This window comes from Mustela nivalis (genome assembly GCF_964662115.1).
Source record: "Mustela nivalis genome assembly, chromosome: 11".
Taxonomy (NCBI): domain Eukaryota; kingdom Metazoa; phylum Chordata; class Mammalia; order Carnivora; family Mustelidae; genus Mustela; species Mustela nivalis.
This window is the reverse complement of record NC_139030.1, coordinates 79103696-79122169: the sequence shown is the minus strand read 5'-3', so window position 1 is coordinate 79122169 and position 18474 is coordinate 79103696. Positions and strand designations below refer to the sequence as shown.

At 48.6% G+C, this 18474-nt stretch overlaps 1 protein-coding gene across 1 annotated transcript in view; it reads right to left on the bottom strand.

The window, feature by feature from the left end:
* The window catches only part of IRS1 (insulin receptor substrate 1), a 63429-nt gene extending 45616 nt beyond the window's left edge, over positions 1–17813 (bottom strand). Inside the window, exon 1 of the mRNA XM_082691065.1 lies at positions 12970–17813. Within this exon, the coding sequence (XP_082547191.1) occupies positions 12991–16704 (3714 nt within the window). The 5' untranslated portion in view covers positions 16705–17813 and the 3' untranslated portion in view covers positions 12970–12990. The remainder of the gene's footprint in view (positions 1–12969) is intronic.
* Between the last annotated feature and the right edge of the window lie 661 nt (positions 17814–18474).

Sequence of the window (18474 nt, the reverse complement as noted above, 5' to 3'; positions counted from 1 at the left end):
AACAGACTCCCGTTGAGCAGGGAGCCTGAGGACATGGGACTCCATTCCAGGACCTTGAGCTCATGACCTGAGCCAAAGGCAGACCCTTAACTGATTAAGCCACCCAGATGCCCCTTGAATTTGATTTTTAAAATATCCAGTGAATGAAATAGTTTGAGGTACCCAGAATATACCCACAGCATTATTTCTATTTGGGACTTTCCTAAAGCTATCCTCTGCCTTGATTCAACAACTATCCTCTGGACTGTTGATAAACAAGTTTTTAATTTGGCAAGGGTTCAGTGGGTCCTCTCTTCCTCAGACACTGGCATCTGCTTTCAATGCGCTCACAATTTTTACTAGCAAAGAGTGCTGCGAAATGAGTAACTAGAGCAAGGGTGGGGGTTTCCATCCCTGCAGGAAGGGGTAAAATTTTTGAAAGCAAGGTGGGAGACAGTGTGGTAGGTGTACTTGAACCCAGCCAATAACATACAATAACAAACAATAATGTTTTCTTTGGTCATTTAAATGTCTTGATTTTACAATGCAAATGTAATTTGACTTACTTCCCATGGAAATGCATTTTCAATTTTACAGAGCTAAGAACCTTCCTAAATACCTCTGCCATTATTCTTTTAAATAATAATCCCCAAGTCCACCCCCCCCAAATGAACCTAAAACTTTTCTTATCCAGTGAATAACTATAAATCACCTCAATTGGGGTAAAGAGGGAGGAGTAGAATGGGGCTCTATTCTTACAGAAGAGACACATTAATTTAAAATGCACCTAAAGTAGCCATTGAATTAGATCGAATTGGGTGGCATGGGATTTTGTTGTGTACTTGATAAAGCAAAGACGCTTTCCAAGAGCCCATCTAATAGAGCGTGGTGGGAAAGAGGCTTTGAAGACACAATAGCATTCTTCCAGCTTTCAAGCTAGAGGCTAAAATCACGAAAGAACCATTCCCTTTTCCGACTTGAGACACATTCCTCACCCAGTTCAAAGGCCCGAGAATCAACAAGTCTGTACACTGTCTGAAGGTTGTCCCTTGTAGGAACTTGTGAGGGACCAAAGGCTCAGGCTGCAAAATATTTTTAAAGACCTAGTTTTAGGAATGTAAGCTTTTTTATTGGAATGCAGTTTCCACTCCCTAACCCTCCTCACCTCCAAACACACACACACACACACACACACACACACGCACGTGAGCTCTCGCTGGTGAGACAAGCTTAGGCAAAAGGGAAAGTTTTCATTATAATCCCAATGACTTCCAGGATATCCTACCAATGGAAGTAAAATATTTTCAGAAGTCAAGTAAGTCATTACCCATTCTTTAGAAAAACATGCGATAGATATTTATATTCCTTTATCTAACCAGAGGGAATGCGATCAGCTTTGAAAGGAAGGTATTGTTAACTGTGGTTCAAAGAGTGCCTTGGAATTGGGAAGGGGGCAGAAAGGGCAAGCCAAGGAGGAGCTGGGGGGTAGGGGGGTAGGGGGGAGCTGCCAAGACCAGGATATAAATACACCACTCATTTGGACCCTCGAAACGCTTTAGGGACCCCCTTCCCTCCTCCCAATATTACGTACATTACCCAGTGTCCCGATTTTGTTTTGTTCTATAACCTCAGGAATGTTTAAGGCATTCGAGGTTCTGGTGTAAGAAAAATGTAAATACTGGCTGGTAAGAGATCTGAGACGGGGTTCAAGAAACCACTGCGGTGGCTTTGAGTGGGATATGCCAACCATCTGCATTTGCTTCCGGAGATTCAGCAACTCTGTTACCCGAGTCAATAACTGTGCTCAGGTGGGAACCATTCCTTCCGACTGCTGATGTCTATGGTTCCATTTCACCCATTGCTCCCCACCACTCCCCACTAAAAGCCTCCTTCTCTGAGCAAGTGCTGCTCTGGTCCAGCTTCCTGTATGTGTGGGACGGGCAGTTTCGGCAAAGGGACGGAGGAGGGACGGTACAACATGTCCTGTGGCTCAGGGCTCTTTTCTAGTACCATATTTCAAGTCCAGGCCTGTGGGAGCTGCCTGAGGACTGCTAGGAAGTGTCATCTTCTGGCCTCGGGCAAATAGCAGAACTAATTTCACCAACCACCATTGGCATTAAAAATACAGATGACAGTCTCTGGTAAAGAAACCTCAGAAGTCATCTTTCATGTTTTTCTTAGAGGTGAACTTCCAGCTTTCACTCCTTCCTTAAGAGGCCGATCTCAAGAGGGAATCAAACTCTAAAGAAAGATCTGAATCTGTGATAGTAAAAAAAAATTCTTGCTATCCCTTTGTGAACCTGAATGACAGAACCACATTATTTACTATTTTCTCAAATCATTTCCGGTCCTCACACTTTGCTGTAATGCAGTTCATTGTTTCCTGCTCTGCCTCCTATGAGCACTGGGAAGACTGGGACACACCTATTTCGGTCCCCAGTGCCTGACTCACAGTATGAACTCAATCAAAGTTGATTGAGACAGTATAAACTTCGTGTTTCTCAAAGAAAAAAAGCAAAAAACAAAAAGGAAAACAGTGATACCACCAATACGAAGGAATTCACTGTATTTCACCCAAAGCTAGGAATATTCATTATAAACATCTAAGAATAACTTTATTCAAGGCATTCAACATGCAACTGATAAATGGTCAACGATGTATTTATAAATACACTTGTACAAGGGTTCTCTCATTAACAAGTAGGATTTATTTTTCTATCCCTTGAAACTAGGCATGGCTTTGTGACTTGCTTTGGACAATGGGAGAGGAGCAAATGTGAAGTAAGCAGAGGCTTGAAAAACACATGTGCCCCCCTCACTGTTGCTGGTTGCTCATCCAAATACTATGTTAAGTTTGGATTAGCCTGTTCTGGTTCAAGCAGCAGCAAACACCAACTGACAGCCAGCATCATCCACCAGACAAGTGACAGAAACCATCCTGAACCAACCAGTCCTCAGCCAACCGTCCAACTGTCCACGTGAGCTTTCCCACATAAGACAGACACTGCCCCACTGAACGCAGCCTAACACCAACCCTCAGAACTGCGATCTACCAAATGACTGATGTTCTAAGGCCATCGGTTTTGGGGTGCTTTGTTACAGATCAAAGCTAAATGATGTAGACACCTAAGAAACTAGCTTATTTCATAGAGTAAATTCTTTAACAGCTTTCTTAAAAGTTTTCGGAGGTGGTTGAATTTCATTCCTCACTCCAGATGATCTGGAAGAAAACTGATATTATTGTTTTAGCATATTCATATTGCCAAATCCCCCCAAATGATAAAATATTGGTAACTGTGATTTAGAAGTCATCTGTTACCATATTCTTGAAAGTTTCTATTTTGTAATAGTAACTACTCCATCCTATTCACAATGAACCTGGGCCATAATCAGCAAGAACATCAGGACATTAGCTATAAATATTTTTCACCATTGGAGTTCCTCTCTGGTTCAAAGTAGAGATTATTTCAGTCATACCTGTACTAATACACATCCTCCTAGGGATTTTAGATTCTCTAAATTCCACTAATTTCCTCCAAAGTTATTAATCCTTGGAGTGAGAGGAAATCACTAAACAATTTATTCTATTGTTTGCATGCAATTATTATGTCTAAAATAACCTGTTCCCAGAATTTGAAATGGTTTTGAAATTTAAAATTCTTTCTGCTTATTCCAACAAAAAGCTTTGATTCTTCTGAACTCTAAAAATATGAGACTTTGGTGACCAGAACGTCTTTAAAAGGCTCCTTACCCTTTAGAGTTAATCCTACCACATTATATTAAGAACTAGTTATTCTCTCTGGTGGAGGGGCAGGGAAGTGCTGACATACTCCAGCAGAAGGTACAGAGGAGAAAAGAGAATAATAAAGACTCACACTTAGATGCCTTTCCCTTCATGAATGCTTCAAAATTAGAAAAGCAGATCATTTACTAACTAATGCTTCCTCCCCATGCCTGGATTATGCTACATGATGCTTTTCTATAACCTGAAGAGTCACAAGAGGTATGGGAATTAAAGAGTACTTTTCTCTTTCCTTTCAACAACAACAACAAAAAGTGAGTCTACTATAAGAAGTATGTTGTCTGCTGTGTTTTTTCAGTGCATAACGTTGGGACCTAAGCAACTGGGCATTTCACCAACTCTCTATTACTAAGCTCCAAAATTTCCAAGCAGTTCATCTCTGGAAACAAACAAAATCCAGCATTGATGGTGGCCAATGAGAAGAGAGGCAGAGGAACACGAGTGAGAGAGAATCTTATTTTTCACTTTATACCTTTAAGAAAATTTTCTAAACTACTTGAAACTTAGAGCATGTGCATCAATTGCCAACACCAAAAAATGAAAGGGAAAAAAAAAGTGAATAGACCCAGCAAACTATCCTAAAACTATGTGTTCAAAAAAAAAAAAAAATGCCTTTTTAGGTTTCTGTAAGAAACTACTCTGAACTTAAAAACAAATGTGACTGCTCATCATCAAAGCAGAGAGAGCACAAGCAAACACAATTAAGAAACTGTTAAGAAACAGCAATGACAGGGGCGCCTGGGTGGCTCAGTGGGTTAAGCCGCTGCCTTCGGCTCAGGTCATGATCTCAGGGTCCTGGGATCGAGTCCCGCATCGGGCTCTCTGCTCAGCAGGGAGCCTGCTTCCCTCTCTCTCTCTCTGCCTGCTTCTCCATCTACTTGTGATTTCTGTCAAATAAATAAATAAAATTAAAAAAAAAAAAAAAGAAAGAAACAGCAATGACAAAATCTCCAAGGAGCATATACGGCGAGCCAGAAGCACGCACAGGAACCAGAGGTCAGAGGGTTAAAGTTTTTCACTACTAAAAATAAAAACCACCCACCCAAAGGGGAGAAAAGTTCTCCAATGACAGAGCTTCTAGGATGGAAAGAAAGGACTACCATGTCTTTCCTGCCCCTACCTTCATTCACTCCATGCGTCCTACTCATGAACTTCTGCTCATTTAACACCTGGACCCCTCTCCTGGCTGCTTCGCTTGGACAAAAGAGCCAAAGATGTTTTTTTCTGGCTTCTTGCTAACATTGTATTTGCCAGCTGAATATCCAAAAAGAGGCCGCCCTTCCAAACAGTCTGAACAGCCTATGAGCTATTTAAGTAAGCTGGTGTTATGGCCAGCCAGGAAGCCAGGGCTGGAATGACTAAGAAAAGCATAATACTTTGAGGGAGATGGGCACTTTCACCTGGAAAGTGTAAGAAAAATACCGACTTTCATGGATTACATATCCGGAATCTTGATTTTTTTTTTCCCCCAGATAAGTTGTGTCATAAGAAACTTGGTAATTACTTGGATGAACTCCTTTCACGACCTTTCTCCCCGTTCCATTTCCCTGTGTCCACCACCATTCTCTTATTCTCTTAGAACAACTGCTATTTACTGAAGAAAAGAGGGAAAGGGACTAACAGGAAACTGAGGTCTGGGGCCTATTTGACTGAAGGCAGACCATTCATGCTGATGGTGGGAGGCAGATGGCCTCTGATCTTGTACCAGAGAACTAATGTTCTTCTGATTATTCCCCCAATCACTAAAATTCAAGGGTAAGTATGATGATTTTCAGAATCCAAATGAACCCTTCAAATAATTTTAAAATAAACAGGGACACCGTCCTTAGAGAATAACAGATGAATAACAGTGTAAGACAGAGTAATTACTGAATATTTGAGACCTTAAACTGCCTGCTATATTTTTATTAATGTCTTCTCTTACATTTTTGCCTGTTTCATCTGGATCTGTAACCTTCCTAAAACCAAGAATAATGAATTTCTGTTCAAAATAGATTTTGTTTGCCACACTATATATGTTTAAAGAAAGAGAGAGAGAGAGAGAATGCTTCTTTAATCATTTCAACAAACATAACACAACTATCAATTTCTCAAGATTAAGTGAAACTGTTCAGCAACATGACCTAAATACGTCAAGGCAGATCAGAGAACTCACATCAAAGTATTTTTTAGTCAACAGAAAACACGGGGGAAAGTTTATGAACTTGGGTTTACTGGCATCCTCTTCAGGCCAACCAATTAGCATCCAATGGATGTGTGCTTGGTTCCGACAGGACTAGCGTGGGTGACAGACAGTGACCCAGGGTGGGGAGCAAACAAAGGAACAAACATGGAACAGCAAAAGGAAAGCAGTGAATACTTACCTAGTAAAACTTTACTCAATTAAACATTCAGGGTGGGGTAATAAAACCCCAAAATTTCCTCTCTGCTTGAAGACAGATTTGATGATCTAATTAAAATTAAGAGCCTCACCAACATATTCAATTCTCCTGCCATCATGAATGAAAATGCAAAAAGGGGCTTGAAAAAGAAAAGCTGCCTTTTCAATACAAACCCATCATTTTTAAAAGCTCTATTATTCAAAGATCACTGGTTCATTGAGGAAGCACAAATAACATTTATCTAACCAACTTTATTTTAACAAATAGATTATAGCAGAGCCTGCAGCAAGAATATTAAAATGGAAAATGTTCCTTTCCCCATAGATGACAGTACCTTATACTCATCTAATCTATCTTCTTCTTTTTTTCTATGAGAAATGGCAGAGATGCTACCATTCCCACAATGTAAGACAAAGACACAATGTGAGACAAGAGCGTTTCTTGACTATCATTTAAAATAGCTTCATAGTAACTTTTTTTGCAACTATTTGATATTAGTTAGAAATTAGCATACTATCATGCCATACACATATTAAAATGTAATTCTATTAAATTAAAACTCAAAGTGATTACAACTTCTGAACATCTTTTAATAACATTTTTAAAAGTATTTTTTGGAGTTGGCCTCATAGCTATGGACTCGTAAGGCAGGGGATAATAAATCAAGTATATAACTGTAATGTGGTAAAGAGAGTTACAGAATCTTTAGTGTGAAACTGACTTCAAACTGAATTCATGAGACACTGTTTTCCTTGAATACAATTTCCAGTAACTCTGTAATAGGAGGAAATCATTGGGAAAATAGCTTTCTTTGAAACAAAGCCTTACAATTGTGAAGTGTTCCATCATCTTAAAATTACCAACCCACCAAAATAAAAGGAACCATTGATATATTATACAGCTAAGAAATATATATGATTATAGCAGAAGGACTGGAAAAGAACAAGTCAATGAAGTTCTGAATGAAAAGAGTAAATAGACTATTCTAATGATTTATGCAATGCACACAGAGGTACCCAAAGGGTCAAAAATTCTGAATACATTGGCAACTTGACAGCCAAGATAATACTAGGTCAGCAAAGCAGTATACAGCTCAACTAGCAAACCAAAAATCCTAGAACACAAAAAGCCGGACAACACTCATGCTGTCGGCAAGAGAAATATTGAGCTTTTTCACACACCTGACAGAGAAAACGGAAACTAAAAAATTGTAGACTTCTTACTAACCTCATTTGGCCTCTCAGATTTCCTTTCTATTCCCTCCAGTGGATATACCTCACTGAAGGAAGGATTCTGATGGTACAAATGAGAAACATTATCCATTAAACAGAACACCTGCAGAAGAAGGGATGATTTCTAATTGAGTGGACAGAATAATGTCATAAACATGAATTGGTTAAAGCTGGACCTGTAAGGTGGGGTGGGTTGCTTCCAACAGCTGACCTTAGGATGCAAGGAACTGGCAACTGACTTGCATTCTCACACACAGTGAATATTTTAAAAAGAGAGGAGGGGGAGGAACCCAGTTCAGTCTAGAGAAGGTTCTAAAAATTTAGACTTGTGCAGTCTGGAGGGTTTGTCTTGAGGTTTGTTAAAATTCGCTTCCCTCCAAACTAGAAAGGTAAAAATAAGTCCTGAATCAAACCATAAAGAAGGGTCCAAAAGCTAGAACAGGAGGAAACAGAATATTCTAATACACTTCATTCTGACCCCATCAACAGCTTCTTCAGAAAGAATCCTCATTACAACTGACCCATTAAAGAATATCAGTCATTCTCTCCAAAATATCCCTATGTTTAGTGCAGCAAAGGAGGTCAGAATAATTTAGAACAAAACTCTCAAGTTACTGATGAGGAAATAGGTCCAGAGAAATTAAGTGACTTGCCCAAGGTCACTTAAGCTAGTGAAGGGCACAGGCTGTGTTGCAACTTAAGATCTGGGGCTCCCAAAAACTGTTTTTCCATTGCATCATTCAAGATAAGATAAAACTATTTCCAGGAATTTTGATAAACAACAACAACAACAAAAGGCAAAACAAAAAAAAACCCAAACAGCAGGGAGCAGGGGAGGCACTGATTTTGGAATTCCAAGTCCCTTAATGCAGTAGGCAATATAATAGATAGTATTTGGGGGGGGGGGGCACCGCAATCAGAGAAAGAATTACAATATGTGGAATTTTTAATGGATTTTTAACACAAAAAGCTACTTAAGCAATGGCAGAGATTGAGAAGATTGTTAGATGCTCCAAGTTTTCTGGAACAACATAGACACTCTCTCCCATAGCTCAGGAGCATGAGGCATAACATTTACACCAGGGCAGTCCCTCTTCCTTACATTTACACCTATGGAAAAAACGCTGCCTTTGGGGCTTATGATTCAGTGAGGCATGAGGGATGCTGGATGGCGACAAAGACTTGTTGGAGAGGGGATGGGGAACACCTCCATTAATTTCTCTCTTACTTTCCTTTATTTTAAAACGGAAAATCAGAACAAATTTTCCATCCTATAAAGTAATACATCTCAGGTAACGTTGGTTATGTGAGGGCCACAACTCAAATCCAGCAAGCTTTCAGAAAGTTAGCCCAGTCTGCCCTGATGGGCTTTCACTTGGGCTGTCACTGATCAAAAAACAAATCTGGTTTTGGGAGCTTGAGCAGCATTTCCTCCAGCCTCAGCACCAAACTCTACCCAGGCCCCTGCCATGAATCTCTAGATTCTCATGATTTGCAAGCTATATCCGGCGTTTTCATTTCACTGTGAGCTCCCCTGGGCCTAGAAGGGTCAGTATTTGTTGATCTTATCTGGCTCCGCGCTTTGCAAACTGCAGCCGCTCTGGATATATAGTGTTGACCCTAATACAATTTCCAGCCAAATGAGTTTTTCCTGAATGATCCCCAAACAGTGCCAGCCACAGCACTTGTGTTTCCTTCTCCGTTTTTTCCTTTTCCCCTCCCCTTTCCCATTAGGAAGGGACATAAATGTTAGAATCTTGAGCCAACGCAATCAATCCTACAACCACGTGCTCGTGGATTTCCAGACAGGAAGATGAAGGAACGTGGCGTCGTAGTAAACCGTAGTAAAGAGAGGAGGGAAACAAAATGGGGCACGTCACATGGTCATGGCCTGGATTTTTCTCAATTAAAAATAAGAGGAAGTGTGTGTTTCCGGCCTCTGTCAGTGGGCTGGTTGGACTTTCTCATTCTTGGGATTCTGGGCTGGATGCACGAATAAGTCTGAGCGCATAACATCCTCTGCGAGGGGGAGTGGGAGGGGGCACGTATTTGGCTCAGTTCCGCAGGCACAAGAGAAAAGAGGTGGAGGGAGGGAGTTGGGAGGGCTGGTGCCTGCGACGCCCCGCTAAGGGGGGCCACCGTAGGACCCAAGACCCAGCAGGAGGCCACGGCCCCCCTCCTACCCCTCCGGTTCAAGTCCCACCCCGTGCCCTCCGCAGCAGACATTCACGCTGATTGGCTCTGGCAAGAGCCAATCAGGGCCCTTCCACCCCGCCCACTCAGAGCCAGTCCTGCACTGAGGGCCCAGGGCTCACCAGCACCGCGGACCACGCGGCGGGGCGGGGAAGGGGCCAGGCAGCCCGGCGCCTCCCGGCGACCGGAGTGGGCGGGGTGGGAGACTTGTGAAGGAGGCCTCCGCGCCGCTACAGACTCCCCAACCCCCCGGCTAAAGGGGCTTGGAGGAGGGAGGGAAGCCAAGTGCCAAATAAATAGGGAGGAATGCAGGAAGCGGAGGTGACCCGGGAAACGGGAAAGTGCCAGAGCTGAGACGGTATGCGCCTGACAAAAAAGGCCACACAGGGAGGGGAAGAGAAGGAGGGAGGAGGAGGGAGAGATGGGAGGTAGTCCTGGAGGTACGGAATCCTTGAGATCACAACAAGGAAATGTAGTGAACAGAAGAGAAATGCCCTGGGGGGTGGGGGGAGACACAGAACAAAATGACCAAAAGAAAAAAGGGAAGTTAAAAGGGTGGCTTGGGTCTGTGCCTTTGCCAAAGCCTGCTGTATCTGCCCGAGCTGCGGTTTCAAAAACTAAAAAACAAATTGGAGGTAACGGCTGGTTAAAGATAACTGGGCTGCTGTGTCCTTTCTGCCCTCTTTCTTGGACTTTCAATCCACTCTCTGCAGAGAGCAGGCCACAAGGACTGCGAAATTCTGAAATGGAGAAAAAGAGGGAAAAAAGACAAGGCCAGAAGCATGAAATAAGAGGTGGAAAACAAAGGGAATGGGAGAAGGGGATGCTGGAAAACAAGAACTCAAAATCAGAACCAAGTTAGGGAAGGCACAGGCTGACAAAAATTAGAAACTGGACATAAGTCAATCAGGACAACCACCGGTCCTGAGTACCTGAGCTGCCTAACAAATGCTCTCATTTAACAGACACTGAAAAATACTAGACAAGCCTCAATGTTTAAAATGAGGGGTCAGGAGAAAGCACACACCCCTTCTAGACCCCATTCCCTTCCTGTTCCAGGGTTTTATCTGAGCCGTGAGCAGGAGATGAAAAAATATGAATTGCTGAGGAAGTTAGGAAAAAGGAGTTTTCACAACCAAAATACTCATTCCTAGGAAAAGCTGTTTGCAAGGGCAGGTCGGATTTTTTTGTTTCAGAGGATAACTGACTATCAGATCACATCTTTAGATTCAACAGGGCAAAGGCGAGGGAGCAGAATTCAGGATGGAAGGGTGTCAGGTAGCATTTGGTGCCTCATTTAAAACACAGATTTTTCTGGCATGGGGCTGTCAAGGCACGGTATATTGTTACTCCAACAGTATTAGGGATATGACTATAAGTTTATTCCAGAATCCTACACTCTCCCTAAGAGAGCTAAGAATAGAAGATCATTTTGCTTTGGTTGGTTTGTTTTGAATGTACCCTCCACATAAAGAGGATTTTATTTCAAAGCCCCTTTAAAGATGAAAACTCTATTTGGTCATCACTTTCTTTCAGAGCAAAATATTATTTCTTTTATCAAAAGAAACCTGTTCAAACCAAGAAAACAGGTGAGGAACATTTATTATTTCCTAGCCTCTTTCCTCTTCTCTAAAATGAAAATTTTGTTTTCCTTCAAATCCTCATTAGTTTATAACTGAAAATTTTGTTTCCTTCAAATCCTCATTAGTTTATAAATGAAACATCTTGCAACACAAATGGTTAAAGTATTAGAGGGATTCACATTCCCTAAGACATCATTTTTTTTATCATTCAAAAATAACCTAAGTTTTTAACTGTTGGTGTTGACATACATAATTAAATCTACTGTAGTGAATCACGAAAGTAAACACTGAATGCTAAGCAAATGATACTGTATATCATACCACCTAAAATCTTAGTCTGAATGTTTATGTACCTATATCTTGTTCTAGAAAACAGCGAATGATATGGTCAGATATTAGAAACTGGTTAGAATCAAGGAGACTGAGACCACATAATAAAATACCTACCAAGAGGAACCCAATGCACAATTTCTGATAAATGGACACACACTTAAAAGCTCATTCCATGAGGCATCCATCAAAAAGTCTATCACAAGATAATGAGTTTCTCAGAATAAAGTGTTTCCAAATGCTGGAAACTTCTGCATCGCCAACTCATAACACTATTTGCAAACTATACTCCTCTTTTCTTCCCACAATTATGACCACCAGAAAACAGGCTCAACAGAATGAAGGACAGGCAAATTTCCTGTTATAAGTGTTTTTCATTTTCAATAGAGCCTTAGCCACCAAAGATGTAAAGCCAACTTTCAACACGTACTGGGGTGCCTAATCTTGCACTGAAAGGCAAACAATAAACACTCTAAAAATGGAAGGGTACTCCTAGCCTTTCCAGCCAATGCAAAACAAAAGCATTTCCCTAACACAATACTCCTTCTTTTCGAAGTAAAAATGTTAAGTAATTTCACAGAAGATGTACAGTAGCCCCCAAATGATCTGTGTGATGTCTCCCTGCAGGCCTTTGCAAGAGCAGACAACTGTGAGGCAGACACGCTGGGATGAATTTCCATAATGCTTCACGAATAATGGGTCCCAGACACACGCACTTTACTGCAGACCCCGGGCAGAAGCAGCCACACCTGTGAGGTGGTGGGTCGGTGTGTGAAAGATATTTCACAAACCCTGGCTCAAGAGCAAAAAGAGAATGTCACCCATAATTACTTTCTACAGAGAATCATAAATAGACAGGCATTTTTCCCTAAATATGTAAGCCTAAACCAGCTCTTACTCCTGGATCTTTTTAAGGCAGCAAGAATAAAAACTGATGTTTCCGCTGCTATTTATGTTGCCTCGGTATTGGGAAATCACAGAATTAAAGTACACGGAGCAACTTGATAAGATCACCCTTCAGAACTCCAAGAAACTATCTGGAATGAAGAGTTTGGTTCAGCCCCTGTGCTAACAAATATTTCTGTTGAGCTGTTCCTTCTAGGGAATGACCTAAATATATAGTCAAAAGAAAACTTCAGTAAAGAGAACAAGGTTCTTATATATGAACTTCACAAGCCTCAGAACTGGTACAGGGTGTATATTTTGCTAATGCTACAGTAAGTACTTCACTTGGAAGCCTCAAATGAAAGGCCTCCGGGGCCGCAGCTCCAGCGGGCTTACTGGACAGTCAGCCAAGTGTCCTAGTGGAGGGAGCACCTTGCGTGCCCTCCCCTCCCCCATCCTGTGAAAAAGCACTCCCTAAGGAAGTAGCAAACAGGAGAGGAAAGGAGCCTAGGCAAAGAGGAAGAGAATTCCAGCACAAGGTTAAAAGCAGTTTTGTCTTCTGACTTTGTCACCATGAAACGCACCTGCTGTGATGTCCAGTTGAGCTACTGGAGGTCCTCTGGCTGCTTCTGGAAACTGATGCTGGCATAGGCGCTTAAATCCTCACTGGAGCGGCTGGTTGAGCTGCTCTCACTGCTGCCCAGAGGCTGATGAGGGGGTGGGGGCGGGGGAGGCTGCGGTTGAGGGGCGCGCTCCTGAGGGCGCTGTTTGAAGTCCTTGACCAGATCCAGGTCTATGTAGTTAAGCCCATTCTCCAAACCCCCAGCAGCCCCACACACTGGGGCCGGCTCCTTGGCAGCTCCCCCAAGCTCCCCAGGCCTCAGCCACACATTCTCAAAGGAAGCAGAACTGTGGCGTTTCATGTCCTCCGTGCTGCTGCTGCCACCACCGCTGCCCCCTACAGCTGCCCCCCCTCCAAAGGGCACCGTGTTGCCCGCCCGGGTGGCACTAGGTGTGGAGGAGAAGGTCTCAGAGCTATGCCTCCTCCGGCACCCTTGTGGGTCCGCACGGATCACTTTGGCACTCTGGTTCCGGTTGGGACTGAGGTTGACCCGGGTGAAGGCGCTCATGGCCCCAGGTCCCTGTGGGGCTCCCAGCAGGGAAGAGCGAGCCATCAGCTCCCCTGCTTTCTGAGGCGCAGTGGTGGGGGAAGCAGAGGCTGCAGAGGATGAGGGAGCTGCTGCTGTGGCCCCTGGAAGGCCGGCCTCCTCCACAACGCCTGTCCTCATGTCAGCATAGCTGATGGGGGCAACTGGTGAGGTGTCCACGTAGCTCTGCCCGGGACAACCCATCTGCATGGTCATGTAGTCCCCCCGGCTGCTGGGCACTGCCCGGGTAGGCCGGCACATGCTAGCAGCTCCAGGAGGTGCAGGGCCCACTCTGCCTGGCTGGACCCCAGCGCTCTCCTGCCAGGTCGCCCTCCGGCCCGGCCCCAGGTCCATGTTCATGTATTCCTCTGTGCCAGTCTCTTCCTCTCGGGGAGCTGGCTGGAGCTGGGACGGACACCTGACAGAAGGCGAGCTGCGGGAAGCCACAGGACCAGACAAGTAACCTGGCTGATCACTCCCAAATTCAATATTCACATATTCCCCTGGGCTCTTGGGCTCTGGAGGGTGCAGCAGGGTCGGCTGTTGCTGCTGCTCTCGTACCCGAGGTAAGGTGCTGGCCTTGGGATCCCCCAGCGACAGCCTCGTGGGCCGAGCCAGGCGGCTGTTGGTCTGGGCAGCTGTGTCCACCTTTCGAGGCAGATGAGGCTGCAGGACCTGATGGTGGATATGTGGGAGGCCAGGATCTGGCCTCACCCCACAGTATCCCCCGCCCAGGCTGTCGCTGCTGGTGGAGGAGGAGGAATCTTCTGCCGCTGCAGCATAGAGAAGGCGACCAGAGCTGGAGGAAAGGCGAAGGTGTTGGTGCCGAGCACTCTCCTCCAGCTCCCCAGGGCGCTGGGTGTGCTTAAAGGACCTTGGCAATGAGTAGTAGGAGAGAACTGGCTTGTGCTGGGGGTCTTCCGGGCCATAGTAGCAGTCGGAGGGGCTGCTGGTGTTGGAGTCCCCCACTGGTGACATGTTCATGTAATCACCAGTACAAGACAAGAGCTTGCTGCTGCCACCCTCCCCAGGCAGCTTGGGATGCGGCAGGGCAGAACCATGGTGCCCCCCAACCCCATTTGTCCACAGCTTGCCATAGCTGCCCCCAGAAGGGGCAGCGCCAGTGCTACTGCTGGGCCCACCTCCAATGTCAGGGGAGCAGCTGCCACTCGGGGACATCATCATGTAGCCATTGGGGTCCACTCGCTGGGGATGGCGTCTGATTGGGTTGATGATCTGCTGGGGTGCAGACACACTCTTGGGGCTCATGGGCATGTAGTCCCCACTGCCCTTTCGGCTGCTGGGCACTGGCGCCACTCCTGGGGACATGGGCATGTAGCCATCATCAGTGTGGAGAGTGGAGGCGTCTGGGCGGTGGTGGCCCCCGCGCCGGTCCAAAGGGTGCATTTCCAGACCCTCCTCGGGGTAGGAGTGGGTGGGCACGAAGGCAGAGTGCCGGTAGCCAGGCAGTCGGCCTCCACTGCCACCTCCTGGTGGGTAGGCAGGCATCATCTCCGTGTATTCCTCAATGGAAGCCACAGAGGACTGGGATGGGGTCTTCTGGTGGGAAATGGTAGGGGACGTGCCAGCAGAGTGAGTCCGCTTTCGGAACCGATTATCCAGATCTGTAGCACTGGCTGCTTCATCCCCAGCCAGGGCTGGGCTCGTGCCCAAACCAGTTCCTGGGATGTAGCGGTGACCATTGCCACCCCGAGGCAAAATGTAGTGACCATTGGGGGCGGCAAGGGTGGAGGACCCTTTGCCCCCCATGCAGATGTAGTTGCTCAGCTCCTCCTCGCCTCGGGCTGGTGGGGTGTGGCCCAGGGAATCCGGGGTGACACTGCGGAAGGAACTTCGGAAATCGCAAGGGCTGGAGCCATACTCATCGGAGGAGATGAAGCCGCCATCGCTGGGGGATCCCGACACAGAAGCACTAGACCTCCGTGGGAAAAGACAGTCCGAGGTGGAGCCGTGGCCACTGGTGCTGCTGGACGACAGACTGACCGGGCTGGTGGCTGAAGGTGAGCAGCGAGAGGAAGGCATGGGGATGGAGCGGCTGTGGTTGAGAGGAGGGTGTAGCCGGGAGCTGCCGCGATGCCGGTGGGCGTGGGTCCTGTTGGTGCTAGGACTCACAGGGCTGCCGTCCACCGAGGCCGGCCGGGACATGGTGCCTTCGCCATCACTGGATGCGCGCACACGGAAGGAGCCCTGCTTGCCGCCCACCATGCTGGCCGGAGAGGTGGCGGTGATGCTCTCCGTGCGAGAGCGGCGCGTCAGCCCCACCTGGCTGGGTGGGGGGTTGTTGAGATGGTGCCTGCGCAGGGGGACGCTGATGGGGTTGGAGCAGTTGGAGGAGGACTGGCTCTTACTTCGAGGACGGAACTCATCGCTCATGGCCCTCATGGCCTCCAGAATTGTCTCGTGCATGTTCTGGGCCACCACAGAGTCATCCACCTGCATCCAGAACTCCCCAGGTCCCGTCACTGCAGAACGGCCCACCTCGATGAAGAAGAAGTTCTCCGAGTGGCCGCAGCGTCTGATGTTCATCAGCTGCAGCACCACAGCCGCCGCCTCTGAGTTCAGCTTCACGAAGCTGATGGTCTTGCTGGTCAGGCAGAGACGGTAGATACCAATCAGGTTCTTTGTCTGACCCAGGCCCTTGGGTTTCAGGATCACCTGCCAGACCTCCTTGAACGCAGGTCCTGGGGGCACGTCCCCGTAACTCAAGTCCTCCCCAGCCTCCCCGAGGCCAGAGCTGCCACTGCAGCTGCCCCCACCTCCTCCTGCCCCGGGGGCTGCCGCCCCGTCGTGGTGGCCCTTGGCCCGGTTGTGCAGCTGCAGGAGGGCCTGGTACCAGCTGTCCTGCTCGGCCTCGCTGTCCGCCGCGATGGCAAAGTGCTCGTCCCGGGTGTAAAGGGCCACCAGGTGCTTGTTCTTGGAGTCGGCCCGCTTGTTGATGTTGAAACAGCTCTCGAGGGGGATCGAGCGTTTGGGGGCGCTCGACTTGTGCCGCCACTTCTTCTCGTTCTCGTAGTACTCGAGACGCGCCGGGCCCCCCGCCTCGCTGGCCGCCCGCAGCACGAAGAAACGCTTGTGCATGCTCTTGGGTTTGCGCAGGTAGCCCACCTTGCGCACGTCCGAGAAGCCGTCGGTCTCGGGAGGGCTCGCCATGCTGCCGCCGCCGCCACCGCCGCCGAGGAGAGGGAGGCGCCGAAAAACAACCGGGTGGGGGGCGGAGGCTCCTCGCCGCGGCCCCGCACATGCAAACAGGGCTGGAGACAGCCGAACCCCCGACTCCGAAAGCCACGCCGCCCCCCCGCGCTGGGGAGGGGCAACCGAAGGGGGACGCAGCTGCTGCGCCAAAGAGACGGCCTCGGCCGGAGTTTACGGGCGTTTCATGCCCTGAGGGGGAGGCAGTGCGTCTAGGGTGAGTGAAGCCCGGATCCTCCAAGAGCCGAGTCTCCTCGCAGCCGCCGCGGCCAAGAAGGGGCGAAGATGCATCTCTTGCCACCCGGGCTGGAGTCTGGCGCAGACGGGCGGCGGCGGCCGGGGGTCCCCGCGCTGCCCCTCCAGGCGCGCGCGCCTTCCCTCCTGAGTTCCCCTCTGGAAGTAGCGATTCCCGAGGCAAATTAAATATCCTTGGGCAGGGGGAGGCGAGCTGCCAAGTCCCAACGTTGCACGGGGTTCTCCCTCCTCCTCCTCCTCCTCCTTCGCCTCCTCCTCCGCCTCCTCCCACCCCCCAACCGCCCCGCCGCCACCAGCCGCCCAAATACCAGCTCAATCGCAGAGACCGCGGCGCTGCGGCTGTTGCTGCTGCTGCCGCCGCCCGCAGACGGGTCCGCTGCAGCCCCCATTCGGGCCCATCTCGGCGGGCGGAGAAAGTGCCTTTTCCACGCAAAACGCTACTAGGCAGCCGAGGGAGCTGGGGACGCGCCGGAGGGACAGGCTCATCCCTGCCCCTCGCTCCAGTCGGCAGGGGAGGAGGGGAGGGGACGAGGGCGGGAGGCAAAGGGGGAGGTTTGGGAAGGAGTCGGGGAAGACGCCTCTTCCCCGGGAGGCGCTGCCTCTGCAGTTACTTCTCCCCTCCTCCCTCCTCCTCCTCGGAGAGTTGCCGAGAGCCCCAACCAAAACAAGCGGCGGCGTCTGGCTCTGCGCGCCGGCCCCCGCCGACCGCGCCGCCGTCTCACTCGGAGGAGGAAAAACACGTGACGGAGCCTCTGCGCTCCGCAGCCCGGCCGCCGCCGCCGCCGCCGCCGGGAGGCTCCCGCCCGGGTCTCTACATTCCGGGCCGAGCCCGCCCCGCGCCCGCCCCTCTCCGCCCCCCGGCCGTGCCGCAGCGGCGCCCGCCCTGGGCCCCCGCGCAGCGCTCGGGCAGCGCCCCTGCGCGGCCGCCAGCCCCTGCGCAGAGCAGTCCTCCCCGTGCGCCACCCAGGGCGCCCCCGGCCCGCAGGAATCCCCGCCGCGGGTGCGGGCGGGTGTGTTTGGGTGGCTACCCGAAAGCACGAGGGGAGTCTGGGAAAACGGCAGCGGGGGGGCGAGCTCGGGAAGACGCAGGAGTGAGGGGGGGGGCGGCGGGGGGGGGTGCTCTGCGGCTACGGGGCCCTGAGTGGGAGGGTCCAGGGAGGAGGGGGCGCGGGAGCTAGGCTAGAGCTTACCTAACAGGTAAGATCGACCCCTAGAGAGGGAGGTTTCTAGTCCAACCTTTTTCTCCCAGAATATATAAAAGCTAGATTTCAGTTTCAGGGTGATAGGCCACAGGGAGGAAATCTGTGTTTTTATAAGGTCTACTAAGGGACTTCTGGGCCAGCCTTCCACCTTGGAATCCCCGAAATCACTGCAGGGATGTACCTCGAAGGAACAGAGGGGCGCCCAAGGGCATATATTGGGGGATTTCATTTCTCCGAAATGAAAAGAGAAATCCCGGTATTGTGTCCTCTGTCT